General features: G+C 41.0%; 1 protein-coding gene across 1 annotated transcript in view; it reads left to right on the forward strand.

Moving 5' to 3' along the window:
- Nucleotides 1-22,850, forward strand: part of jph3b (junctophilin 3b) — a gene marked incomplete at both ends in the record, with an annotated part of 51,476 nt that overhangs the window by 17,822 nt on the left and 10,804 nt on the right. Inside the window, 4 exons of the mRNA XM_080475867.1 lie at nucleotides 1,092-1,578; nucleotides 4,406-4,771; nucleotides 17,020-17,144; nucleotides 20,559-21,523. Coding sequence (XP_080331993.1) covers nucleotides 1,092-1,578; nucleotides 4,406-4,771; nucleotides 17,020-17,144; nucleotides 20,559-21,523 — 1,943 coding nt within the window. The remainder of the gene's footprint in view (nucleotides 1-1,091; nucleotides 1,579-4,405; nucleotides 4,772-17,019; nucleotides 17,145-20,558; nucleotides 21,524-22,850) is intronic.

A 22,850-nucleotide genomic window follows, 5' to 3' on the forward strand; every position in this document is an offset into this window, starting at 1 on the left:
AACCGAAGACACTTTTCTTGACCAGAGTTGGAAATTGCTTTCATTTTGAACACTCTTGTTTTTTTGTATGTTTGTTGGATTCACTGTATGTTTTGAGGAATCCAAGATTGAAGATGGGGTCTGCAGCATTTCTCAGAGGGAATCTTTGGGGGCCTTGTTACTCTCACCTCACTCATTTTGGCAGTAATGAGTTAAAAACTAGGTACAAATCCACAGTTGAAATTAATAAAATAAAAATTTTCTGTTTATTTGTTGCTTTGTCATAAATGAAAATAGTAAAACAGCTGCAGAGTTCCTGCCAACTTTAGCACGACACAAAAATTTTATCTCCAGCGAAGAGCAGCTCTGTTAACATTTCACTAAACTTTTGTTTACTCCTCAGTTGCAGCAATATGCAAGATGTCCAACTCTGAGTACCATTAGCATTGAAGCATTAGTATCTACAGTTTATACGCAGAACAAAAAATGTACTATTATCACTCCTGTCTGCTGCTGTCCGTGTTTAGGTTGGTAGTTTATCTCATCCATTTTCTTTCTGCTTCCTTTCGTTGTCATTAATTTATAAATTGGTTTCTTTCGAAAAGCCCTAATATCCAGATTATCTTCCACCCACAAACTGATGTAATTTTAGATAATCTTAATGAGTGACTCATTAGACTGACAAACACAGTGCCCATTGTTCAGCTCATGTGTTAAACATCCCTGTTTTGTAAGGCAGGCTATTGAAAGTTGTATAAAAGTAAGTCGGAAGTTACTTTGATTTGTAGTAACCAGTAAAGAAACTGCACAACCGTCTGTAGAGAAGTTTGCTGATACAGCTTTCAGGACAGCATTAAAACAGGCCCAAGTTAAGACAACAAATAAAAATAACCCATGAATGACTTCACCAAAGTATCTAAATATGTACTTTTTATGAGCAAGAACTAGTAATGTAACTCAATTACATGAGAAAGAAGTTGTTTTTTTTCCAGGTCAGATAAAACTAGCACTAGATCATATGTGTCATCACCCAATAAATAATTCAATCATAATGAAATAAATTTGCTGAAAACTACTCAAGGCTTAATGTATCACTGTTCTTTTCTCTCCAGGAACATTTCAGGGCCAATGGGTTGGTGGGATGCGACATGGCTATGGAGTCCGGCAGAGTGTCCCCTACGGCATGGCGGCGGTCATCCGCTCTCCACTCCGTACCTCCATAAACTCTCTCCGCTCGGGTTCGGAGCACAGCAACGGCACCGCTCTGCTGGACCGGACCGGGGCAGTCGTTCCTGGTCCTCCCCCCGTACCCGGCACCCTGACCACCAGTGTGTCCATGTGCAGCACGGGCAGCAGCGGCAGCAGCCCTGCGGTGTCCCGAGGAGGCTTCGTGCTGACGGCGCACAGCGAGGCTGAGCTGCTGAAGGGGAAGAGGAAAGGTGGCCTGTTTCGGAGGTCCATCCTGTCTGGGCTCAAGCTCAGGAAGTCAGAGTCCAGGAGCTCTCTGGCCTCGCAGAGGTCTAAGCAGAGCTCGTTTAGGAGTGAGGCTGGGATGAGCACAGTGTCCTCAGCAGCATCGGATATCAACTCTACAATCAGGTAATTGAAGTTCATCAAATTACCCCATTTCAGGCCAAAATATTGGAAAACATGAAAGTTCCAGACTACGCTGTGAGATGAAATCCAAACAATATGGTGCATTGTTGCACACTGAATGACAAACCGAAAGTGAATGTACACTCAACAATGAGTATAGTGTTTTTAGCATGTTTCCCATTGGAACTTACACAAAAATCAATGGCCAATGCAGAGAAGACTTTTGACACATGTAAAGCAAAGTAGTCCAGGCAGCTCTGTCCCCTTTCACACCCCCAACCAGGGGGTCAGTTTCCGTTGTAGGGATTCATGATGTAACATGACTCCACCCTCTCTACTGATCTGGGCCTGAATGATCCTGATATCCTTTGTAAAACATTTTAAATTGCACATGCTCGCAAATAGATTTCTTTTTCAGTTAATGTGCAACTTGTAGTTTATCAGTTTAGAATAATGACACAAGTTATATCACATGCAATCATTAGTTATCAAATCAAGGTTTTTGTGTGCATTCAAAACGATCTCACAGAAACAGTATTGTTTCCATGTTTGTTTACTTGTGTTTGACATGCACTGATTTGAAGGAGCACGAAGCCCCCTCAAGCACCATATGAAATGTGATACAATAGAGTTGGACGTGTTGGTGGAGGACATTTTCACATGTATTGCGGTGTTACAGCAAATAAATCTGTATTTGACCAAATCAAACGAAAAAGAAAAAGAAAGAAAATTGCCATATGGTTGATGATCAAGTTTACACAAATTTTTATGCACTCCAAGCCGCTTTAGTATTTTCTGAATACCACAACCTGGCCCTAAACAAGATGAGGATCCAGTGATCCTCATCCAGACAGGTTCCACAATTTCTAAAAATCCTGTTAAATGAGGTGGTTTTTGATATCATATGTTTCTCTGTCTTTTTTCTGCACCTGGACCTCCGGTCACCCCACCAGGAGAATAGTGCTTGCGGTCTAGTGATCTCCAGAGCAAGAGCCCTATTCTCCTCCACAATTACTATGCAGGATAGGCCAGAGAAGAGTTAATTAATACAATATAATATTAATACAACAATATTAATCCTAACCCAAAAAGCATATCAGCTGGAGGAATGATAAGAAATCTGTAACAAATTGAATATTATGCGTGCCTATCTTTACTGTTAAAGGCTTGCAGTGATTTCACTTTACATTCACAGAATGTTTTTGTTTTTTTTTACATTTTGTTTAGAGAGAAAACGCTTTTCTCTGCTGTTTTAATGTGTGATGACATTTGGACGTGTTCAAACGTGTCTTGTGTGTCAAATATTAACTGTGTCATGTGAGGTAATGAAGTGACGTGCTGTGAAAAGGAACTGTCCTTTATCTGAAGGACACAGATTCAAGGAAACGAGCACCTGCAGAGCTTAAGCGTCCTTAAAATGGATTTGCATGCCCTCCTAAGTGGCCAATGGGTCAAATGTCAGTTTACCGGTGACTCGTGGCACGGTGCCTAATGATAACTTTCCGGCCTTCTTCTTTTGTCATGAACGTCAACATCTTTGGCCACGATGTGGAGAATCGGTTGTGGACTATTGGAAAAGCTTGGCGTCAAATTCCAAGTATCTTGGATTGACGTGGATTATTTTTAAATCACCAATTACGAGACGGCAGGAGTCACCAGCTCTTATCCTTTCTGTTGGCAGAGTGGCTGACGACAACTTATCAGGTCTGATTAATTATTGGCAGGACTGATGAGCACAGAAACTTCTCGGCTTTTTCCCCCCACATGATGGCTGTAAAGAGGCACAGAAAAGCTTCAGTAAGGACTAACATACATATTAGATACAGCATTCATAATTCATACCCATCAAATGTATGTCTATTAATGAATTATTTACAGATGGGTCAGCGTGCTTCAGCATTGAACGATGCATGTTATGAACATATTACAGAGATAAATCCTCTGTAGGGGTGATGAAAAGATACCACAGGGAAATACATACCAAACGAATGAGCCCATGGAGGCCCAATGAAAACAAGTCAGCAGACTCTTATTATTTTCTACCAAGGGGGGGACTGTGCAGCAGCTGACCGTGCAGGAGTGTACATGAACAGACGGGAACACAGATATGGGAAATATCCCGGAGACATTGTGAACGTATCATGTCTTCCAAATTTTAAGACATAAAAAGATGTGTTTCTTTGTTGTCATTCTGATTTGAAAACTTGATTTATACAAATTATTGTTGCTGCCATGCTAACATTATTAGAAGTGGTTCATTAGGAATTGGTCAACCATTAGCCTTCACATACTGTTGCATCCTATTTGACATTTGAGAGTAGTAAAAATACCATAGATTATAGATATTGTCGATGGAAATATGACCACTATTCATAAAGTGACTCCAAATAAACTAAAATGTATTTAAAATTTCTATATTTTGAACTTACACCACAAGTGCTGTTACACATATGCATTGATATGGATTTCTAATTCACTAGTGTGAATCAATTCATTAAGCGGTGCTCCAAATTGACAATCAGCTGTCATGTTTTCATGTTAAATTGAAAACAGGGTACGTTATTGTGCGATAACAGACGTTCTTCAGCAAAAACCATCTAAATATGGTAAACATTTTATACATTCTACTACTATGAAGGAATTCTTAGCTTCTGACCAGCACCTCACTGTGAATGTTAAATGTTATTTAACTTATTCTAAAATTGATGCCGGTCCGGAGCAGATTGATGACAGTTTATCTTGTGAACCACCAACTTGAATCAACAATCGACAACTTTAGAAGATATTGCTGGTTTAAACACGTTTCCAACGTAACTTTCCATTATTGCAGCCTCGGAGATGCAGACGCAGAGTTGGCCGTCGCCGATGATGACGTGGACGCCACAGCCACCGAGACCTACTGCGGGGAGTGGAAGAATGACAAGCGCACTGGGTTCGGCGTGAGCCGGAGGTCTGACGGGCTGCAGTACGAGGGCGAGTGGCTCAGCAACAAGCGGCATGGCTACGGCTGCACCACGTTTCCTGACGGCACGAAGGAGGAGGGGAAGTACAAGCAGAACATCCTGGTGAGCGGCAAGAGGAAGAACCTGATCCCACTGCGAGCCAGTAAGATCAGAGAGAAGGTGGACCGGGCCGTGGAGGGAGCGCAGAAGGCGGCAGACATCGCTCGGCAGAAGGCCGAGATCGCACTCTCCAGGTAGGAGCTCCAGTCTTTTTTGTTCTTCCCACATTTCCACTGTCAAGATGATAGAAAGACTGACTGCATTCACTGTGCGAAATATTTGTCGTCCTTTTTTTTCCCCAATAATGCTGTAATCCAATGACCTTAAATAATCCTAAAATGTTGTAACTCCTCCAACCCAAAGGTCAAATATTTGTTTATTGTGAGGTTAAAAAAGCATAAATGTCATTGTGGAGTTGAGTTTTACACTTAACTCCGTGCTCAGGGATTCAAATTGTCTACCTGACTCCATTAAGACACAGCTCCCAATTCGTCTTTAACCTAATCCATATTAAGGCTTATCTTGCCAAAGTTTAGTGGGGCTCACAATTATAATGATGTTGTTTCTGTATATAGAGGTGAACAGGAGTTTAACTAATGCTTTTATTACTGTAGCGTCATTTGATTTTAGCCACAGGATCCTCCATATACCTCTTTCAAATCTCTCACCAGTAAAGGAGCCATACATATAAATCATAGAGGGAAAAGTGCTTGGCCTGTAAACACCGGGTGGCTGGCTCCAATCCACATCATAATTGAGATCAATGACAGATTAAGAACAGGATTAAGGTTAAAGTGAAATTAGGGTTAAGGAGGTTGCAGAACAAGTGGAGCGGCAAGCAAAGCGAGACCGTGCAGGGCCGCTCAGTGTTTGAAGAAGTTCCCCTGCAGAATGGAAATGAGAACAATCTCTCATTATAACTCTACCCATTCAACTAAAACAATGAGCACACGTTGGGTTCTGGTGTTAATGGACATGCCACGGCCTTCCTCACAGTGGGTGGAAACCTTTAGACATGCATAAAAAAAAGGTTTCCTGTCTCAGCAGTTCAATTTGTTGTTTCTGGACCTGAAGTCACAGATGATGTTCTTGTCACGAGCGTCCATCTGCTGCATTTCAACTAGTCCTTGGTTTCCTGGGAGTATTATGCCACGGAGTGAAAGTGAATGCACTGAACCTCCAATCTAAGAGGAAGGATAAGAAAAAGAAAGTCATACAATAATGACACTGAACACACTGGCTTCCCTATATATTGGTCTGCAAACATCAGGGAGTTTCAACTTGGTTTTTGGTGGTGTTTTATTGCTAACCTTAATCTGAAGCTCCCTGACAATGGCTGTGGAAAGAGTCTCACGAGAAAACAAATTTCAGGATTGTGATTTATGATGAATTAACTTTCAAGAATTTCCTCCTTGGAAAATGTGGAATATTTTATCTTTACAGTATTTGTCAGTGAAAAAAGGGCAAGAAAGAAGAATATGTGATTGATTTGTGCAACTGTTTGCAAACAGTGCCGACAAAAGGAAAGAAATACAAAGTTAGTTCAGTTAAGTTACTTCAGGAGACAGCAGTGGCTCATTTGGTGGAGCAGGTCAGCCTTCAATGCAAAGGTTGTTCTGTTCGATTCCCCTCTCAGCCTGTCCAACTATGCAAGGGTCCGATGGTTTGTGGACACCCACCGATACAGGTATCACCAACGGTCAAGATGGCTCAGCGGTAAAATGTGCGATATAAGTAAAGTGTATTTACTATTTACTATCTGGATTTCATAAAATCCCACCTCACAGGTAATTCATGTTTGAATCCCAGCCGGTTCAGTGAAGTCATACAAAAGGTCAAAATTGAACTGCTGACAGTTTTTTAATAGAAGCACAGTAAAGCCACAATATCCTATCGAAAGCCTTGAACATCAACAGTGAAAAAAGGGACCAGATTTATTCAAGGTTGTGGCTAAAGGTCAGAGAACCACACTGTGAAGGGACCATCGCTGGTTAAATCTCCTGCAGGATGAAGCTCTGCGGGAGAAAAGCAACAGGGTTGAATCTGTGCTCTGAAAAAAGTGAATGTCCCCCTGATCAGCAGATTTAAACTTAAAATACACCAAAACTCAGCCACAGTTGTCAAAAAAAAACAACCAAAAAACTCCTGCTATGCTTGTCTGCTGTTATAACTGCTGTTATTACTCATGTTTTTTTAAATGTTTGTATTAGATACATGAGCAGTCCATGGGTGGCATCTGAAATTACAATCTCAAATAGACCTGGGACACTTGTCAGTGCTTTCATTTTGAAAGCTAATGCTTTACTATGTTGTTGAGAGTGTGCCTGAGGATTGTTGGCTTCACTGTTTTCAAAAATCAAAGGTAGTTTGTGGGAGCCTCCAAGAAAAAATGTTTGGAACCACTAATTCACACCATCTGTTGAACCAACACCAAAACTACTTTTTCTGATTTTTGGGCTCAAATAAAAGTCTCAGCAAAGAGACTGTGCCTGTGACATTAGTTGTTTTTTGTTTTTTTTACAGCAATTAAATTGGAAAATTACCAATAATAAAAGGCAAATCAAAGTTAAAAATCAGATTTAAAAAATACAACTAACGATCGCTTATGTTTTGTAAAAGTGTTTATATACATTTGGTCTGTGAAAACGGAGCCTGATCCAACTTTTTTTTTTCTCACTTTTATTTGTCCTTGAAGATAAAATGTGACGTTGTGAACCTCAGCATAAAATCCAACTGTGTGTTTCCTTGTTTCCTTGTCAGATCACACTGTGCTGAGTTCACCCTGCAGCTGGAATCATCCTAAATCAGCATGAAGCTGTGTTAAAGTAGCTTTTTGTGTTGTTTTTTTTTTACAACATTACTTGAGCTGCACGGCTAGAGATCTGTCTGCCTGTACATGTTAAATGAAGGTGAATAAAAGAAACAAGGCCGAGATTCGGCCGAGCTTCACTATGCAGTTGGGTTGGTCTGTGTAACAGAAACAGACCTGCTAAAGAGAGGGACAAGCAGTCTGACAATGAATGAAGTAGTTGTCTGAAAAAGGGTTAACTTTACTGTCTGATTAGCAGTCGACCTTGGAACAGATCAATGTTGTAATAACGTGTCATACTCTGACCACACGCTCGATGACTGAAAGTTATGTAGGCTGTATGTGTTTGCGTGCGTTCAGCATCGGGTCACCTATTTTCTATAACAGTCACTGAGTTTTCAAAAAGGCTAAGATGGAGAAAACACATGATACTGACCAAGAAACAGTATCAGGCGAAAGAGACAAAGGAAAATACAGAACGAGTGAGCGAAAGAGAGGGATTTCTATGAAAAGTGAACAGTGCTAACAGAGAGTGCAGACAGTCTGAGCTGGAGGCTCTTGCTCACAAACAAACCTTACTTACTTATGCTTATATGCTTAAAAGATTACTTGTGCAGTATGTGAATGCAGCTGTGTGTGAATTGTGTGCTTGCAAGATGAGCTGAATAAGAAAAGATGCAATCCTATTAGTCTTGATGACACTCCTCTGCTGAGTGGCGCGACCACAGTGGGCTGCAGCTGCTCACCTCACTACCATCATAACTCATATATGAAAACATGAAGACATCATTCAGTCCCACAATAAGATGATGATTTGGTTTTACCGGGTGTGACCCCACCCCTTTGGTGGTGTACATTAGCCCCCACATGCTGAATTACTGATAAAACAAAGATGCTCATAATGATCAAAACAGACCAGATGAATCACATCAAAAAAAGTGTTGGTAATACAGTACAGCAAAAAACTTTCCCCATGTTGTGAAAAGCGGCATGCATTTTTTTCATCAACGTGCACAATGTGTTTTTTTTTTTCTCTAGCCAAACTCTAGCCAAAACAAGCTCAATTTGGTGGAAATCTGTCTGATCTAGCAACCCTGCCTTGTCTGCCACCCATTTAGATTTGTGTATTTGTGGGAATGTGCAATATAAAGTAAATTTGCTTCATCAGAAAAGTAATAAACTCACCATTTACTTTGAGCCTTACTAGTAAATGTAAGTAAGTTGGTGTAGCTTGAACAAAAAAACAAAAAACCTCCCAACATACCTGCCACTAATTGACTCTGGTCTGCAGGGGCCATCAGACTTAAAGCATTTCTCCTGTTTTCTTGTGAATTTTTGGAAACTTTTCATGGTTTCCCCCATAATTTAAAACAACAATGCCATGGTTTTACTTTGTGTCAGGAGTTGTAATTGAACCTGACAGCTTGAAACCTTTGAAAATACAATAAATTGAAGCTCTGACGGGTGTTAACACTGCTCAACTTCAGCTAGTGTATGCTGAGAGAGAGGATGCGCAGATGTTTGGAGGGCAGCAGGAGCTCAGGCACAAGGGGGAGTGGTTGAATTATTTTTGGGGAGGGACGGAGTGTCCTTGTTTAAAGTAGGGTGACACTTTCTGCATGCTTAAAGCAGATAAACCCACTTTCTGATACACAACGAGCTTAAAGGGACTCGTGGCAGTAAAACTGAAGACCCAGCAGAATGAAGACACGTGAGTGGTCTGTGTGCTTACATTTGCTAAGCAGAAGTAAACACTATTTGAGTTACGATGTAGAGAGCAATTACTTGTGCAGATATTTGAGTTGTAAACCAAGCAACAACATGGAACATTACATAACAGTAAATGATTGATTTAGGTAAATAATTTTCAGGCTTTACAATTTCTTTTGATACATTTGCATGGATAATCTACTCGATGAACACTTTATGAAATATTACATGCCTACAATTTTCTTGTTGATTTTTGTTGTCCTGATAAACATTGTTTTGTGATGTTTATCGAGTTATATTGGATTTTTGTCCATTTTATATTACAAACATGTAAATAAATAATTATGATTAACATGTGAACAGCAATTAACTTGATTATTTTTATTAGATGCCTGGGATTTACATCTTTAAGCAAAAACACCTAAAAGGTGTCTGATAAAACAAGTTTCTTCTGAGAGTACTTTCTTGGTGTGTTTCACCTCTTTTCCCCTTAAAGCAGTGGATGCTACATGCACATTCATGTTGTCTTCCTAGAAACAGAAATAGTCCGGCGCTAAATTTATACCAGGTTTAAAAACCACAGCGGGTTTCCCCGGCGTCTCAAAACAGGTATTTGAAAGAGAGGCACCATAAAGATCTCAACACGCTGCCGAGTCTTGTCAGCAGGAGCAGCAGGGAACGTGCACATTTTACCAATTCAATGAGCAACTGAGTGGAAGAGGCTGTGAATAATAGGGGCCAGGTAGAGGGATGCAGGTTGCTGGTTTGGAAGGATAATGGCAGGAATCCACCTCTACACGCCAAGATAGCCAAACTGTATGTACAGTATAAACGATGGCCTGGCTCACAGCTCCTCTGCACACACAGTCTAACCCATATTCACTGCTGCACAGGACAGCCTATTTCTATCTCTGTCTCTCTCGGTCTCTCTCTCTCTCTCTCTCTCTCTCTCTCTCTCTCTGAGTCCCAGAACAGCTCAGCAGGGTATTTCCTTGTGGAACACCAGGAGAAACCCTGAGAGGTGAAACAGTCACAGGATAATTGCAGCAATTCTCTCAACTGGAGCAAAATGAAAGCTCAGAGATGAAACTGGTTCAAGGATGATGTGGCTCTCTCTCTCGCTTTCTCTCTCTCTCTCCCTCATGCCTTGTCACTCTTAACACCATTTTAGTACATTTAACCAACTTGTGGCCTTTTTCACACTTCTGGTGAGGTACCCTCTCTGGTTATCTGGAACAAAACAGCATGCATTTTCATTTTCATCCAATTTGTGTCGCATTTGCATTTTCTCATACAACTACAATACATTTTTGTGGTAAAGGTGTAAATGCTCCTTAATGATCCATGATCAGACAGTCCCCAAAGGAATTTACATAGTAATTCCCAATCACCAATGTTTACACACACCAACGGTGATGTTTCAGTGCTTTGCTCAAGGACACTTCAACATCTGTGCAGGTGAGGAGAGAGATCAAACCTACAACCTTGTGATTGAGAGATGACTCTCTCTACCAACTGAGCTGCAGCTGCCCTCCAAAAGATTATAGCATATAGCTATATACTTTATTCTCTGCTTATCTATGAAAGCATGACTTCAAATCCAGCATTTGTTTTGTTTGTGTTTCGTCGTGTGTGTGTGTGTAAACCAGGCTGATGCATCCTGATTACTGTTGTCACATGTGCTGATCTAACTGATGTGTCATCAGGCTACCTGTGATTAGTTAGTACCAGATAAATACACCAGTGACTCACTCTGCTTTGTGGACGGAGCCATTCACTGCAATCCCGTGACCTGGTTTCATCAGCGAGCCTAAAGCCCAACGCACACACTGTTTCCATTACTTCGGAGGACGTTACACTGACTCACTTCCCGGAGAGATGTCCCCTAATGTGTCACAGAGTCTTCAGAGTCAAGAGTCCCGAATTACCCTCGAGACAACTTATGTTTGATTCCCCAAAATGTTGGCAAGTCCTCAAATGTGTGCACAGAGTGTGAGGTCTTCACTACATGAGAAATGAAAGCATACACTCACCAACATGTTTTCGTGCATTTCAGGGCCAAAGCATTGACTTACATTCATGTCCTGCAGCCAAACTCCCATTTATGCTCCCGTTATACAGTGGAGATGGTTTCAGCATTAAAAGCATTTTCATGCGTCCCTTACATTTGCGTGGTTATTCAGCAATACATCCAAGGAAAACTATAGCGTGGTGTCGTCTACATCATAAGAAGGCGTACACGTCTACCACTGCCAACCAAAATGAAGACCTACAGCTATGAAAGTCAGAAGCAGCACTCAACATTACCAGCCAGTGTAAAATAGAGGCACGACTTAAGATTCTTGTATTGTGCCTTTAATTATTTCTTGCGGAATCCTTTGTCAAACCTTAAAATCAATTTTTTTGTCTCCACAATCACGAGTCTCAATTGATCTGTGTTTAATGAGGTGTAGAACGACAGGAATATTCCACAAGCCACAAACCTGTTTTATGTGTTTTGGGGACGTTTCATTCTTGACATTTATTTTATGCAGATTTACTGTAAAATTAGCAATGAATACTCCTTGTTTGAACATAACCCTTCACCTAAACTTCACCATAGCCTAACTCCAGCCAAGCCTCATTTAAGAAATTACTGATTTTCATTATATGGACCTTCATTTTTGTCCTCCCGGTACCACATGTCCCCATGGAATACTTTGCAATTGGGTTGGTGCCCTCACAAGTCTAGAATAACAAAAACGCACCTTTTATACATTCATGCCTTGACTTTAAAGTGTACAGTAAGTACGTCTTAACTTCAAACCTTAGTCGCTTTATTTTTTAAGAAAAAGACACATTTTAAAGTCAGACTGACTTTCCTCATATTTGTCTCTATAAGAGTGACAAGTCTGTATAATGCCTTTGTCTCCACAACAGTAACACACACACACACACACACACACACACACACACACACACACACACACACACACACACACACACACACACACACACACACACACACAACCGGAAAGCTTTGTGAGATATGAATCATAATCATCATCAGCTGGTTCAGAGCGTTGACAGAGATGATGGAGGAGCTTAGTGCGTGAGTCCTGGATTAGACTTCCTCTCGCTGCCCCTCTCTTCACCTCACCTCCTTTGTGCTCGCTCGTCCTCCCCTGTGAGTATCTCCTTCATCTCCTCTTTGTTTTGGTCCACTGTCCTTCCTTATCGCTCGCGTCCTCTCGGTGCCGATATCCTTGCTTATTCGCGCCGTCCACTTCAAGGTGCCACATGTGGCGTTTTATATGTCGATATTTCTTTGTCAGATTGTATCTGTCAGAGTGTCTTCAATGAACTCAAAGCACCCATGCATATGTCCTGTTCCAAAGCAGAGCCCAGTCCTTATGGACCAATCCATTTTTCCACCCTTCCATCTTTTATACTGCATTTTTTCTTCAAACCACAAAAACTCATTTATTTAAGTCAGCCTTTAATACTGTCTCTCTGTGTATTACTGCATATTCAATGTCAAGTTTTTAAATATACATTTTTACCAATAACAGGACTTTGTTGGTAATGAGAACTTGGGTGTCAATGACTCTATAAATAAAGGTAAAATTAGATTTTAAAAAACCCCAACTGATTTTAAACAACCTGCACCATCCCAATATCTATGAAATTCACAAAACGATGTAAATAGTGACATGATCAACAATGCAAACAAAAAGGACAAGCAAATTGAAATGGACAAAATTTAAATGTAAAAAACGCACACATTAGCAATGACCTTTTTTAGGTCATTGCTATTTGAGTTGATGATATTGAGTTTCCCGAGATACACAATATGAACTATATATTTATCTTATCAAGAATAAACTTTGCTATTAGTGTCACCTGATGTAATAATTTTTGATGATCACCGGAAGCTGAATACATGGAAATACGAGTCTTACTAAGTAACCTATTTTGAGCTTTGGTGCTCTCTCCTCAGGAAACTTGTCGACTTGATAGACTTAACAGACACATCTGTAATTACGCTGTCTCACAAATAACATGACAGTGATTCATTAATGTTGACTACGTAACAAGCTTGAACTTCATCTTCTTTCTTAGTCTCCCCCTCCAGTCATCCTCATCCTGTGCTCATTTTCTGTTGTTACTCTTTCTAATACCTCATCTTCAACTAGCTCTGTCCCTCATTTTTTCTTCTCATCTCATCCTCCATCTGTGGCTCTGCTCTTCTGGACAGTTTGTATTATCAAGACCTTACTTTTCAAACAGGCTGGTCGTTTTGCTTTGGGCGGTTGTTTCATCCAGACACAGGTTGTTTCCTGAACCTGAAACTTGTGAATAAGAGGAAAAGACACCCCCGTACCAAAGTTAAACCATGCAAAGAGGAGATATAAATTGGAATTGATGTGATCTGAGAGACTTTTTAATCTCACTGATAACAGAACTCTAACATTTGAAATATCAATACACATATTGAATTCTAGTGATTAATGAGTGTATGCTTCTTGTCATGTTTCCAGTTGAGAGAAGGAAGGATGAAAGCTGTATATGTTCACAGTTGCTTCTTAGTACATTAGAATTCCTATGAAAGGTAATAAAGCTTCCAGGTGTAAAATAATCTCTGCAGAGGAACGTATTGGAGGTGGTTTTCACATCTTCATCAAATCAAACTGACAATGACTGGAATCTGTTTTTATAGCTGCTGTTATCAGGGAAACTGAACGATGTCACTGGCCATTTGTTAGTTTTTAATTGTGGTTTCATCTTTGCTATATTATTTCTTCTATTGTTCCTTCATTCATTCTGATGTTTTGTCCATTCTATCAATTGTTCGTTCTTTTCTTTTTCATGCTCCCTATTAGTTGTTCAATCTTTCATTATTTTGTACATTCTATTGTTAGTCTAAAAGCTATTGTATTGTTTTATTTATTCTATCCTTTATTCAATCATTTCTTTCTGTGTTCTGCTCGTTTCACATTCATGCTCATATAAATTCTCTCCCTTCATGCAGGATCTTAGTAAATCAGGCTTATTGAGAAAACACACGCCACCAATAATGCAACATGCAAACTCCACACAGTGAAACCCCGGTTCGGTCTTCTCACGTTGAGGAGCAGTTTTTAACATGCAGAACATATTTCTGAATTCCCCTAATAAAATTCACCATTCAGGTGTGATTGTAACAGATGAAACAGGTTCACTCCCTCTTTTCTTCTTTCCTTTTATGCGTCAGCTCCCACACAGCCAGCAGACGTGCATTCACACAGCATGTTGGTGTTGGGGATTCTGTGGACCTGGCATAGTAGAGCTGGCAGAGGGGCAAAGAGAGGCAGAGAGGGAAAAAAAAATCAATAGCCATCGACATGCAACACTGCATCAAGACTGTTACTGCCCGAAGAGAGAGAGAGAGCGAGAGAGAGAGAGAGGAGGGATGGAGAGGCTATTCTACACGAGTGGAGGGCCCTTGGAAAAAGCCAGAAAAAGCTAGAAGCCTGGAAATAGAGAGATGACGGTGAGAAGAAGGGTCGTAATTGAGAGAAAAGATCTTTTTGATATAACCAGAGAGAAAGAAAAAAGGGTGGGATAAGAGGCAGATGAAAAGGGTTTGTTATAAAGAAGGAAAGGGGGCAATTAGAGAGGCAGGAAGAAAAATTGGGAGAACTGGGGGGGTATGAAAAGGAGGCTGTAAATGAGCTGTTAGAGAGATGAAGAGGATGTGAAAAGCTTGACAGGCAGCGAGATGAATTATTTTATGATAGTAAACACAATTTGAAGTAAAAGATGATGGCGCCTGTAAACAGATGAATGCACACTAACTCGTCAGGGTGCAGCTCCGCAGTAATTGTCCACTGTGTGGGGTATCATGTAATATGTGATATGTTGATGCTGCTTTGGCGCGCTTGCGTCACACCCTCTGGCTCAGGTGTCTTTTAAAATGAGATTCGTCGGCCTTAACAAGACACAATGGAGGCGATAAGTCAGGATATGAGTGATGCACAGTGTGGTAATGACAAGATTCGAGGAGAACGAATCCACACAAAAGTGACAGTGTGATCGATGTTAATGTGTTTTTATTATCATAGTAAGAAGAAGGAAAGACAGGTTTTGTAACACTGACCAAAGTGTCTCATTCATGCCCAAACATGCTTAAGGGTCATTGAACTATTGCCTGAGGCATATATATGGAAGTAAAACAGTGACATCAGAGTCTGAATTCGAATTTCTTACTCTGATTTTTCGGTCAACGTCTAAAAAAATTCAGTGTATAAAAATTCAACATGTCTAAAGATTCAGCTGCAAAAAAATTCAGCCGCAAAAAAAAATTCTGACTCATTCAGATGGCACAGTTATACCTCCATAGAGGCAGCCCTAACGAATGGTTTCCAATCTTTTGACTTTCAAAAATGTTGGCTCTGTAACTTTATTTTTCCCCCTAGTGTATTTCTACAAATAATCCGCATTGGCAAACGTAGTCAGATTCTGTACTTAAGTAGAAATACTTTGGCTAAGTAAAACTACAGGTTCTTAAAAAGATAATTTCTAGCTTTTTTTGATGCACAGTGCCTTTTAAATCATATTCACACACGTTTGCACATATGCACCCACTCAAATTGTAAATATTGTAACTGTCATACAATGTCAGAGTGGACTAACTCTGCAAATTATATTGCAGTATCAGCATGCAAAACACTCAACTGCAATAAATGATGTTTCGCATTAACTGTGCAAAGGTGAATGCAAACCAAGCACAATTTACTGTATTCACAAAAAAATGTGTGACTAACTGATTTAAAAACAAATCTCAAGACACAAACACATTGATATTATCTACTTTAGTGTTCGTATTTATTCAGTGTAACTTAATTATTCTTGAATTTGTCCCTTTTGCAGTTTCACTGTTACCAACAGCTGTTTTGATCCTTTCATTGTAACTGTAACTCGTCCTCAAAGAGGATTGATTCTCAATCTGCAGTTCATGGACCAGTTCTCTTGGGTGATACTTGGAGGGAAGTCATAGTCTTTAAAATGTTTAAAATATCTTCTATAATTGAATTGTAAGGAATCATTTCATCTAACTTTTCCTTGACTTTTGTGCTTCAGACTTCTTCCACCAAGTACTGTTTATTGTAGAAATGGTAAATAACATATAAAGACATCCTGTTTATTAACAACACGATCCAATACAGTAGAGCGCCATTACATTCTGACTGATGTGTCAAGAGGCAGAGCATGAATGCACAGTTTACGCAAACATATAATTTTTGGCAGTTGAGACAGTGTACATGGCAAATGTTGACATTGCATTTATAATAAAATTGCAATATATTGTGCAGCTCTGGTGTAGATGAAAAGGAAGAGCCTGGCAGTTCTCATTGAGGGCAAATAAAACCCATAATTACAGGCAAATTTATGTCACAGGCTAAGAGTAGTGAAATCTATCTGTACAAAGACAGCAACTGGGAGGGAGCTGAAAACAGACATTTACAGGTCCTTGTAGCCATGCTCACATATTCCTTCACGCATGCACACATAATCAAAATTCTGATCGACATATACAAATCTGTGTAAATATACACAACCAAATGTCATTGCAGACTCACAAATATAATTAGACACATATTGAGATCAACATGAATACTTAAATGAAGATAAACACACAACTTTACACGCATGCATAAGTTATTTTGCTACTATAATGCTCTAGGTATAACTACTGTGGTGCACAGTTGACATTTCTATGACTCTAAAGGTCAGTTTCTCATATTGGACCACGTTTTTCTTCTACTTGCTTCCTTATCTCCTTCCAACCTGCTTCACTTTGTTCCTAAAGAAAATATTGTGTGGACCATACATCCAAGGATTTACTTTGCGTCCTATCTTTAAAGTGCTGAAAGTTAAAGTTTGCTGTCTCCTTCCTTTCAGGACGGCTCACGCTCAGGGCAAAGCGGAGGCGGCTATGGGAGCCGCTCAGAAGGCCCAGGAGGAGAGTCGCATGGCGAGGGTCACCGCCAAGCAGTTCTCTCCCTCCTTCCAGCACCCAGGAAACGGTGAGAGCACGGCAGCACAAACACACAATCTGTTAAAAAGATTTTAAAAATTGCTTCGTCTGTAAGGGTACACACAGTAATTCTGCCAATTTTTTGGGGTATCTCAAACGTAATCAAACATACATTTCCATAATCCACATTTTAGTAGATCAACATCAAAATAAAATAAATATCAGACAGTCCATTGCAATATTCCTTTCACAGATTTCTGGATGATGCAAAATTCTTATTCTGGGCTCCATTTACACAATGTTTCAAGTGAAAATGGATCGTTTTTTCATTTTCGTTTCAAAAAAGATTCATTAAACGTTTTGAAAACGATGAAACAGCGGAAATGTTCAAAACAATGTAGTTTTTATGTTGGGGCACTAGTGGTGCTGTTTGTTTGTTTTGGTAATGAAACTACACAAACATGCATGCAGAGAACAATACGTGACACACATTAACAATGGTTAGTACACAACATTTGACCAAGCTGGACTGCTATTTCAGTGACTCTCAATTATTACATTCACTGTCAAAGTGAATGGATTTATTCTGTATTACATGACAAATCAACTTCACTTTTTCACACACATTTTCACTGTGTCAGTAGTCTCAAAGAGCTTTACACAGTGTTGTTAGCTGGACCATGAGCAATCCAGCTAAACATGATTCCAATTAAAATTGACTCATGTGAATTAGATTGGCCCTATCTCATTGAAATCAACATTGAATTGAAGGAGTGAGTGTAACCCTGCTTATGATTTGATCAGAGTCCAAGTAATGTCTCATTAGATTGTGTAATAATACTTAACAATTTACAAAAATTGTTGTCAATGGCCACTATGCTGTGTTATGTAGGTTTTGCCAAAAGACACTTTAAAGGGGCATGAAACCAGCAACTTCTAAATGGAGGATGAACTACTCTGCCAGCTGAGCCACAGTCGTCCACAGAACTACCTTACAACCCATAAGCTATTTAGATGATAAACAGGTTTTTTAGGCATACCTTCATTAAATTGATGCATTAATGAAACTATTATAACCATCACTACTGAGTGCCTGATGTAGTATAACTTTAAGACATGTCTTCTAAGAAAAAAAGATTACCTGATGGGGGGCTGATGGGGTCTGAGTTTTCGCCCCCACAATGACTAAAAGACCTTGTATTGTGAGTATATCAAACAATTAAGGAATCCGTCATTGGAAGAGATGAACAACGCACACACGCAGACACACACGCAGACACACAGGCAGACACACACACACACACACACACACACACACACACACACACACACACACACACACACACACACACACACACACACACACACACACACCTGAAATGCAACACACATCTGTGTTCAAGCACAGTGAAGTCCACACGCTCATCCAAACAGGCGTGTATAAACTAACACGTGAGCATACACATGCGTAAACAAACAAGACACCTGTGTGTGTGTGTGTGTGTGTGTGTGTGTGTGTGTGTGTGTGTGTGTGTGTGTGTGTGTGTGTGTGTGTGTGTGTGTGTGTGTGTGTGTGTGTGTGTGTGTGTGTGTGTGTGTGTGTGTGTGTGTGTGTGTGTGTGTGTGTGTGTGTGTGTGGGATGATGATAAAGGTCAGTGACGGCCACCCTCCAGCTTTGTGGTTCTGTTTGTGTCACTCACACCTATGAAGCACCGCAGGTAGCCAAACTAACCCCCCCCCCCCCCCCCCCCCCCCCCCCCCCCCCCCCCACACACACACACACACACACGCACGCGCACACACACACGCACACGCACGTGAGATCCTGAGATAGTCCTTGTTCTTTTGCTGTCTGAAAAACACTTTCCATGTTGATTCTGAGAGAGTCTCTATCAAATAGCATCGGTGCTGACATTTCACAGCATGTTTGTTTGGATGTCAGAGCCATCATCATCATCATCATCACCATCATCATCATGCACAAAGATTTAAAGAATATATAGAGGGGCCGAGTGAAAGATGAATACGGGGTAAGAGGTGGTCAGCAGTGAAAGCAGAGAGTTATGATTTGTTTCTTCAAGCAGAGAGGAGGTTATTGGAAAATTATGAATGGGTCTTTTAACATTTTAATCTGGGAGATAGCATCCATAAATAACAAAACCGTAAAACTAGGGGTAACATTAATGTTTTAACTCCACTACATGGTATGTCCTGATTTTACTCCTAGTATTCATAGCCTCACGTGTGCACCGTCTACTGCATTTTCATCCTCAGTGAGGTACACAACGTTACCATGAGGTCTACTAATGGGTTGTGCGTCACTATGGATGATACTTGTAGTTGTCTGGTGGAGACCTTGCAGGCATTCAACCTTGTTCATTTTGAATTGATGGAGTCTGAAGTGGAGGGTGAAAGTTTCTAGTTTTTAGCTGATCAGCTAAAAGATTATAATCTAACATATTCTTCATAAATAAAACTGCAATATTAAAACACACATTGATATATGCTTTTTTATACTTATTGGAAAGATAGATAATATCCAGAGATAAATCAGTTATCTTTATGGCCCTTTTCATGCAAATTTGCCTGCCTCAACGCGCTTCAAAAAGCACTGATATATAGACAATACCACAGCAATTTCAGGCTATTAGTCCACCAATTCGCCATAGCATTATGGCCTCCTGCTTCATATTGTGTCAATAAATGTTTTGCTGACTTGACCCACTGACACATTGTGGCATCCTGTGAGTTAGTTTATGGTAAGTCACAAGTTCAATGTATCTTTAAGTTTGGAGCTAAGAAATAGCAAGTACAGATGCATACTCGTGTTGCATTTCAAGGACATGTCATTGACTTGCATTCATTTCTTTTAGACTTAGTTCAGACTTTAAGGGAATCGATTACATTTCTTCCTGGAATCACCACACAAAAATACAGCTGTGTTTGTGCTGGTGATAATGGCTGCTCACTAAGAGTGCTGACCAGCACTTCTTTCCAAAATGTTTGGAGTTTTGGGCCATCTTCCTCTGCTGCTTTTGAAAAGACTGTGACGTCATCTTGTCCCACTCTTATCAGTCTGAGAAATGTTGATCATCTTCTCGTGTCCAGAAGCAGTATTACAAGCCCTTCCTCCTGAGATCAGAAGTTCTAGCATTCTTTCTTTCTGCAAAATAAAACTCAAGTGCCCTAGATGTATCATACAACATAATGTTTCTACACATTCAAAAATTTTCACTTTGATGCTTAATACACTTAGAAAAGTTTGTGATTTCCTTCATGTACTTCAGTGGTGTCTCTACTAGTCTTCTGTGGGTTCTGGCACCAGCAGCAGATCCTTCAAGTCCTGTAATTTGCCAGGTTGTTCTTCCATGGGGCCACATGTATCAGTGAGTCTTTGTGATCCTGTTACCACCTCTTTTCCTTCCTTGTAAAGTGATGCCGTGTCTCATGTGTCTCCTGCAGGTATGGAGGTGCAGCGTCCCAAACGTCAAGTGTCCAGCGAGGTAGAAGGTGAGGGCTTATCGAGTAGCGCCGGTACAGCCGACAGTCCGGACCTCTACGTGAAAAGCGCAGCCTCCGATGACCCCTCTAATGATGCCGCCACCCCTGACCTCAGTCCGCCTTCGTCCTCGCCACCCCACACCCCGCCTCCACCTGCCCGGCCGACGCAGCGCAGTAAAAGCGCCCGTTTCCACCGGCAGACTGCCGTGGATCACGCGGACAGGGGGAAGGAGGGCGGGGGTGAAAAAGGTGGGGGAGGAGGGCAGACTGAGATTCAGGTGTTGATGGAGGGAGGTGAAGGCGGAGGAGGTGGTGGAGGAGGTAAAGGGGAGTACCTGCGGGCCAACAGCTGGAGCGAGGACAAAAGGAGGGGAATGTTGTCCAAAGGTGGAGGTGGGGTCGGTGGCCGAGGAGCGAGCCGGACCAATGGACACAAACATAGCTCCTCCAATCACAAGTCGCGGGAGCATGGCTCGTCCAATCACAGACAGGCCAGAGGGGACAGGTGGACAGAGTCATCCTCATCGGCCTCCTGGACCTCAGGGCACCGGGCCGTGCACGGCCGGGGGGGCCGGCTGCTGGAGCAGGACGAGGAGAAAATCAGCAACTACGAGATGGAGATGAAGCCTTTACAGCCCAGAGACTCCACTACCCACAAGCCCCATGGGCACGGGGAGGAGAAGCACGGGCACGGAGAGGGACGCTCGCACGCCGTGCAGCGACCGCGGCATAAGAACCGAGATGGGAGGGAGGCCAAGGAGGGGAGGGAGGGAGGGAAGGACTCTGCACACAAGCTGGACAGACAGGGGGAGAAGATGGATTCACGGCCTCTACGGCGAGACCTCACCCTCTCCCCCCCTCTGAGGTCCTCCCCCATCACCCCGGAGCAGCAGGAGCAGAGTCTGGCACAGAACAAAGGCAACTCGGTAAGACTCACACTGCATACAGAGAGGAAGCAAGATGCTCTTTACCAGGAACTTAGTTCTTTTCTCAAGAAACTGACTGCTGATTGACTCTAAAGCAGGATACAGCTAATGTTACTTGCAGTTGCACATCTTTCATGCTGCTGTCAGGTGAACTGAGATAGTTCAGAATTAAAAAGGAACTTTGAGTGAAAGGGAAACAGCAGTTGAGGATAGCTGATCTTCTCCTCTAGTAAACAGGTATTTAATGAAAAAGTAAGATCTAATGCCAGCGCTAACGATCATGCCAGTTGAGCGGACATACAGAGACAGCAGCTCTATTGCTCTTTAACTGTTTTCACTTTTGAACAAAGTAACACGCTAAGACAAACTTCAGTCTCTAAGTTAATAATTCTAATAAAAGTAGGCAGGTTTTAAAATGTTACTGCAAAATGGTAAAGGGTTCTTTTGGAATATGCTAATGCTAAAGCTCTGCAATATTTTCTTCTTTCAGAAAAATATAGCCTGTAAGATTTCAGTGGATTTCTTAGTCAGTCGGGCCTTTGGAAATATTCAGGAGTAAAAATACAAGAGTGACTTCTCAACTCTTTTGAAAGGATAAAGACAGTTTGGAAGTTATTAGAGGATTGAGTAGATTTTAATTGTGTTTAACTGTATTTTACCATAATTTGTTTTATGTTGATGCTTTACTTGTTGCGTGACTTCAAATGTCACATCCATGCAAAACAAGGAATTTAATGTCACTGTCATCTGTCACATATCGAGCACACAGTGGATTTTTACTCTCAGGTCTCACGCTGGCAAAAGCACTGCAGACATGTTCAAAACACTCAACTACATTATTCATTTTCACCCTGTTAATGTCTTTCCTGTTAGCTTTGATGGAAAAAAAATAGTGCACACCTGTTCATACAGTATCTGCTGCTGCCTCCTGCTGCAGAAAGAAAATCTGTGGATGTTCAGTATAATCTTTGTCTGTTTATGCGAGACGGACAAACTGGGGTTGTGTTTAAAACCTGCACCCTTGTGTCTGCATGACTGATGTGCATGTTTACTAAATAATATAAATCATCATAACAACTGACTTGTATAATAGCTTCAAGAAAACCTTTTCCCCTATGAGCAGGGCCTAGAAAAACTTTCTTTCAATACTTTGTTTCCAGTATTGACCAAGGTAGGGAAACTACTTGTTATGTCTTGAGAGACGAGAAAATTACTTTCCTGATTAATGCAAATAAAAAGTAACTAGTTACTTGTGAAACTAACTCTTGCTTGACATTTCTTTCGACAAAGTAGATCTTTCTCATAAATGGTCATATAGCTGTATTTA

The sequence above is a fragment of the Lipophrys pholis genome (assembly GCF_963383615.2).
Source record: "Lipophrys pholis genome assembly, chromosome: 11".
Lineage (NCBI taxonomy): Eukaryota > Metazoa > Chordata > Actinopteri > Blenniiformes > Blenniidae > Lipophrys > Lipophrys pholis.